The 7,022-nt window shown below is 33.7% G+C and overlaps 1 protein-coding gene across 3 annotated transcripts in view; it reads right to left on the reverse strand.

The window, feature by feature from the left end:
* Window positions 1–7,022, reverse strand: part of LOC106878623 (plexin-A1) — an 803,747-nt gene that overhangs the window by 18,966 nt on the left and 777,759 nt on the right. For 2 of the 3 annotated variants that reach the window (XM_052967952.1, XM_052967951.1), the window contains exon 28: window positions 3,839–3,963. In XM_052967952.1, coding sequence (XP_052823912.1) covers window positions 3,839–3,963 — 125 coding nt within the window. The remainder of the gene's footprint in view (window positions 1–3,838; window positions 3,964–7,022) is intronic. The other variant, XM_052967953.1, reaches the window with a different exon arrangement.

Genomic DNA, 7,022 nt, shown 5'->3' on the forward strand with positions numbered 1-7,022 from the left:
TATATATATACATACATACATATATATATACATACATATATATATATATATATATATACATACATACATATATATATACATACATATATATATATATATATATATATACATACATACATATATATATACATACATATATATATCAGCATGTTCGCATTTCTATGCTTGCGTGGGTAAGATGGAATTGATTGAATTTTTGAGGTAGATTTTCTGTGGCTGGATGCCTTTCTGGTTGCCAACCCTCACCCATTTCTAAGCAAGGTAATATTTTCTCATGGCCGGACATATTTTCATGGCAAGTTGGAAACGAAAGCCATAACACTTGTTTAATGTGTGTGTGTGTTACTGTATCAATGTGAGGGAGCAGATGCATGAAAGTATCCAAATGCACAGGGGTGGGGCAGTCAGAGAGAAAGCTAAAGTACCAACAAGAAAAGTAAAGAACCATGATCATGCAAGACATGCTAATAATTGTGAAACATAGTTTAAAAAAGAAATGAGGTGTGGGGATGAGTGAATCAGGGCTCTCTCCACAATGATTAAGCATAAACTTATTAAATTACTGTGACAGATAATCTCATGCTCCCTCTTTTATCTCAGGCTTTTAATCCACAAATTCATTCCTATTGAGATTCTGAATTAAATACAGTCTATGTTTGGAGTTATCTGGTTTATAAATCCACATAAAGTCTTTAGATAACAGAGATAATTCATATATCTTGTAATAATGGCTATTCAGATCTTAGCAGAGCTGATGCAAAGAAACTTGAGCAAACTAATGATAATGGCTCACTTATTAGAATTTTAATTAAAATCCTCTATGTCAAAATGAAATCTATTCAAAAGCAGCAAATACCTCTCTTGTTACGGTTTCTAAAGAGTGTGATGATATTTTAAATTGGACATATGATTGATTCTTTTCAACTATCTGCTGTATGGAAACCATTGTCAGGCAGTTGACTCAGAATTCATTGATATGGCATAAAGCGGATCCATTTTTGCAGAAAATGACAGAGAAGGGGACACACCTTGAGAATGTTATTCTCATAAATGTTCGCATGTGTGCACAGATTTAATACATACAATTGTTGAGACACACCTACATTGTATATACGTGCATATAACATGTGTATAGTACATGTGTATCATATGTGTATAAGGGGAGAAAATTTTAAATTCTAAAGGTTTGAAAATGAAACTAACAAAATTTCTAAAAGATTATACAGTTTGGCCTTTTGGAGATGAATAAAATTCATGGAAAATATTCATAAGTAACACACCTTGGTGTTTAGGGAGTTTCTCCATATCAAACTGTGATCTCTCCAATGAGATATCACAATTCCAATACTATGAAGATGTGATCAAAATGTCACAGGAAAGAATCGGCAAGATGGATTCTTCAAGCTGAGTCAGCCAGCATTAGATCAAGAATGAAAGGGTTGGATAATATTCATAGCCTCAGTTGGCTACTCTTGGGAATTCAGCCAGAGAGTTCAATGCTGGTTGCTTAGATAGGACCCTATGGAGGAGGTGCACTGAGGCCTCTACCCCCACAACCCTCTTAGGAGTAGTGGGCAGAGAAGATGACTGGATGGAGGGATGCAATACAGTGTATGGACATGTGCATGCACACACACACACACACACACAAAACTATATCATATACAGAGAAACTATACATATATATTTAAAATTCTATCATAGAGCTTTATATATATATATATATATATATATATACACACACACACACAAAATACCTTGCAAATTATTGATCAAAGATTTCAAAAGAAAATTCAGTGTGTGTCTAGGTATATACATATGTATATTTGCACATTTTCAACACTAACATGAGAATATGATGGGAAAAATTGAAACATGGTATGTGCGTGTGTGTGTGTATACAGAGTTTGAAGTCTATGTGAACATAAAGTCGTTAGAATAACAAAGCTCTCCTAAAAGGGATCATATGGCAGTATGATTTCCCTAGGAATAAGTCTGTAATCCTTGTTACCACATACACACACGCATCTCACACTGAACTGAACATTATATGAAGCTTTCAGTTATTTCTACCCCTTAGTCAAGGTAAGTTTGAAAAGATATAAAAAAACCTAAGGCCAATCTGTCCTACCCACCTGGGACCTTCCCCAACCCTTGCTCAGTGATAAAAGCTTTCTGTTTCAAAGTAATCTAAATAGAAATTTCCATCAAAATTTTGTGTTAATTTATGTTCCAAGCAGCAGCTTCTCAATGACAAAGTTAACTTTATTAAAATCATTATTTTAAAAATTAATTGAAACAAAGTGTGTTTCAACAGAAATATGGTAAGAAAAAGATTAAAGTGATCTAAATGAAAACCTTCCATGAACATTTCATGTTAATTTATGTTCCAAATACTTAAGAATGGTAAAGATATCCTAGTAAATTCTTCATTATTTTCAAAATCAGTTGAAACAAAAGCAGTGTATGATAACAATAGTTGTTGAATTCCTCAGCTAGAATATTATTTTACTTATTCTATATTTTGTACTTTATGTGTTGGTCAGGCTGAAAAATAAGTCGTTTTCTCAACTGGTCAATCAACTTATTGTTCTAACATCTGTGACTAAATTGGCTCAATACTCAGTCACAGATCTAATCAGCTAATGAACTAACCAGTCAGATAACTCAATTGAATGTAGAAGCTGCTACATGGTTGGTCAGTGAATATGTAACCTTACTAACTATTCAGCCTTCATCTACTGTAATAGTCAATCAATTTCAGTTCCATGTCTTATTTTTCTAACTGTCTTTGATTCAATTAATTTTGAAAATAAGGGAGAATTTAGTAAAGTAACTGTCATTTGTAACAAAAATCAACACAAAATTTCGATCCAAGGTTTTGATTTAGATCATTTTTAACCCTTTTTTTTTAATTATATTTCCGTTGAAATATTCTCACTTTGTTTCAGATAATTTTGAAAATAATGGAAAATTTAATGAAATGATTTTTCATTATTTAGTTGGGTGTTTAGAATATATACATAAAATTTTGATGGAAGGTTTTAATACAGATCACTTTAAAACCGAGAAGGGGCAGCCTGAGATGAAGGGTTGGTATCAACAGGGTCAAGTTACTAGATCAACTGTTCTGTCAACCAATCACCTTGTTGTATTTCTGGTTTTAGACAGTCCCACAGTAGATTAGTTGATTGGTCAGTGACATAAAGAACGAGTCAGTCAAACAGTTGAAAAGCTCTCTCTGATCTGATTATATCCTAAATTTATGCCAGTTGCTCATCAAGTAGTCATTCACTCGACAATATGGTTAAATCTGTATTATTTTTCTAAAACATTTAGACAAATTCAGCAAGGATTTTATGCAAAATGAAGAAAACCTGAGGTAATTCTTAATGTCATGCAGAAGGAAGACAAATGCCAAAATATAAGAAAAAAACCGAAGAACAAACAAACAAAAATAACAACAACAATAACATTGAATTGATGCATATACAAGAACAACATCAACAATACCAGCATTCTTCAGTCATTACCATTCCAGATAAAAATAGATGAAGGTAGGGGGCATAATTCAAGCAACCCCCAAAACAATAACGTCAAGACAATATAGAAGAAAACATATCTAAATAGATGTGAAAAGTGGGTGGGGTGGATATTTATACTATATCCGATCTGGTGACATCAATCTTGAAGTTTTCCTGGGTCTTTCTTGCTCCCGAAAACTACATACATTCCTCTGTGTTAGACATACATACTCTTCTTTTTTTTTTTTTGTTATGTAGATGAAGAGGAGCAACGAGGTCGGATGAAAGGGACATGCAGTGAGTATGGGTTTTACCTTGTAGTGCGCGAGTGAATTGAGTCGTTTGAGGTCACCCTCGATCTTTGAGGTGCTGTCTTCATCATTGAGGATGAGGATCTCGTTGGGGGTTGAACGCCATTCTGGAGGTTGAGCAAATAAGACTGTCAATAGGTAAACAGAAACCTTTTATCAGACAAGCTGAACGTTAAGAAAAAAATGCACTCACTTACGGTCACAGTTTGCCAGTGGGGTGTGAAAGCGAGGTCGGGTTTTGTCGAATGAATATTATTATTATTTATTTATTTATTTATTTTATGCTTGTATGGAGTAGAAAGTTGCCAATGAATAATAACAGAAATGTTTCTTCTGCACCATACAGCAGCAACAGCAGCAGCAGAAATATTTGGAACAGCAGCAGCAAGTCTCATTGGCAACAACAACAGCAGCAGCAGTGGTAGTAGTAGTAGTAGAAGTATCGGCAGTGACATTAATAAGAGAAATGGCCATAGATAGATAGGAATAGTAGTAGTAGTAGCAGCATTAAGGGAAAAGGAAATTGTTAGCATCAGATCAGTGGTTATTGAGACATATTCTGTAAGCCAAAGGTCGAAAGTGGAAAAGATGAAGGCAGTCTGTATGTTGGGCTAATATTTTTTTTTTTCTTTTGATGCTACACCTTTCCTTCCTCCATCAAGTATTACTGTATTTCCATTTAGAAGAGTTACACACAAAGGGAGATTACTCCTGTGAACAAGACATTTAAAAAAATGCCTCAAATCTAATATATTGAGGTACCATACTACATATATATATATATATATTATACAATAGATATAAATATATATTTATATATATAATAAACATATTTATGTATTATATAATATATATATTTATATTATATACCTCTGTCAATAGATCTATATCTCTCTTTATACATATATAGCATATCTATATATTAACATGTCTCCATATACATATATATACATTTCAAATTTTTGTGTGTGTGTACACATACACACACAGATGAATAAAGATGTACAGATGTAAAAATAAAATACACATATATTCAGCTGTGCATGTGTGTATATACATTGATTGTGCATTTACTGCAGGCAACAGAAGAGTATAGAAGCTATATTAGTAACACTACCTAGGCCATTTTGATAATATCTCCATGATATGAAGGAAGGAGGAAAATGACAATATATATATATATATATATATATATATATATATATATATTATATAATATGTTGGGCGAATAGATGTTGATTTGATGGTCTTCATTCAATTTTTGATTTATGGTTTTGACTGCCTTATCTATGGAACTAACTTTGTCCGATTGAGAATAGATCTAAGGAATTATTGTGGATTGATGGAACATGTCTTTGAAATTGTTTTAGATAGTCACCTATAGGTTGAGAAAAAAAGAAAAAAGAGGAGGGGAGACGGGGAAAAATAGATGGAAGATAGAAAGAGTTGTGAGAAAAAGAGCAGTGAGAAAAAGAGAGAAAGAGCAGAGAGAGAGAGAGAGAGAGAGAGAGAGAGAGAAAGAGAGAGATAGAGAGAAAGAGAGAGAGAGAGAGATTAAAAGCAAAGAACAGAGACAAAATGGGATTTGAGCAGAGATATGTGAGAGTGAAAGAGAGAGAGTGATTGAAGTGGAGAGAGTGAGTAGAGAGTGTGAAAGAGAAGGAGCAAGCTGTGTGTACATGAGAATATACTTCCAAGGTTGTATTTATGAGTGTGTGTGTATCTTACAGTAATTACTTGTATGTAATTCTCACCTCTAATTTAGTGTTAAACCTTGGTGCAAAATTATTTCCCTTCATAGTTTTAGTTTTGCCCTGTGTATAAGTCACACCTAAGTGAAATATGTGTGTGTGTGTATACACACACATACTGAGACATCTCGAAAGTAAATAGACACCATCGTTCATGAAAGATTTATTTCTAGAAACAAAATGCACTGTGCATAATATGTTTTAAGGTTCAAAGTGTCTGCACAGGTAAAAGTGTATAATGAAAGGGGAGTGTCTATTTAATTTTAAGATGCTTGTGTGTGTGTGTGTGTGTGTGTGTGTGTCATATTATATGCAGTCATTTGTGTGTGTGTAAGATATTATATGCAGTCATGTGTGTGACATTATATGCAGTCATGAGAGTGTGTATGATGTTATATGCAGCCGTGAGTGTGTGTGTGTATATGAGAGAGAAAAATATTAAGAGTGTATATCTTTGTCTCTGTATCACTATGAATAAAATACTATGCATCAATATATTGTTTTACAGTTTATGTAATAATAGCCAAAATAATAATCACTATAATAATGATAATGATGATGAGGAGAAAGAAATAAATGAAGGCAAAAACTTATTTTGCTTAAGCACAAGGGTTTCTTGTCTTTCTGTAAATCTGCATTACTAGTGTCTATCTATAGCAGTGCTCTGCAGCCGGTATGCCGCGGCACACTGGTGTGCCACAAATCAATGATAGGGGTGCCACAGTGTAACCTGATGATAAATTTTTTTGCTATACTTGTAGTTATATTTCTAGTTTGAAAAGGATATAAGTGTACCACAAGTGAAAAAGATTGCGGGGGCAATGATCTATAGTAATGACTTTATTGATCTTACAGCAGTGTAAGACCGAGTCTATCCAGTAAGACTGAGTCTGAAGCTATAAAACTGAAAAATTTAACTTCATACCATAATGAATCTAATCTTGTGCTCTACTGTTTCATTAACAACAACAACCAGGGTAACTCCTTCTACTATGGGCAAAGAGCTGAAATTTTTGGGGAAGAGGGCTAGTCAATTATATTAACCCCCAGTACTCAACTGGTACTTATTTCATCCACTCTGAAAGGATGAAAGGCATAGTTCCTTGTTGGAATTTGAACTCAGAATGCAAAGATGGACGATATGCTAAGTGGGTAATGATTCTACCAGCTTACCACGTCAGTAATAAAAAAAAATCATTTCTATTATAGGCACAAGGCCTGAAAGTTGTGGAGAGAGAGTTAGTCGATAATGTAGGCCCCAGTGTTTCACTGGTACTCAATTTATTGACCTTGAAAGGATGAAAGGAAAAGTTGACCTCAGTGGAATTTGAACTCAGAACATAGAGATGGACAAAATGCTGCCAAGCATTTTGCCTGGTGTGTTAACGACACTGCCAATAGGCTGCCTTGCTAATAATTTATATATATATATATAT

This window comes from Octopus bimaculoides, chromosome 5, assembly GCF_001194135.2.
Source record: "Octopus bimaculoides isolate UCB-OBI-ISO-001 chromosome 5, ASM119413v2, whole genome shotgun sequence".
NCBI lineage: Eukaryota > Metazoa > Mollusca > Cephalopoda > Octopoda > Octopodidae > Octopus > Octopus bimaculoides.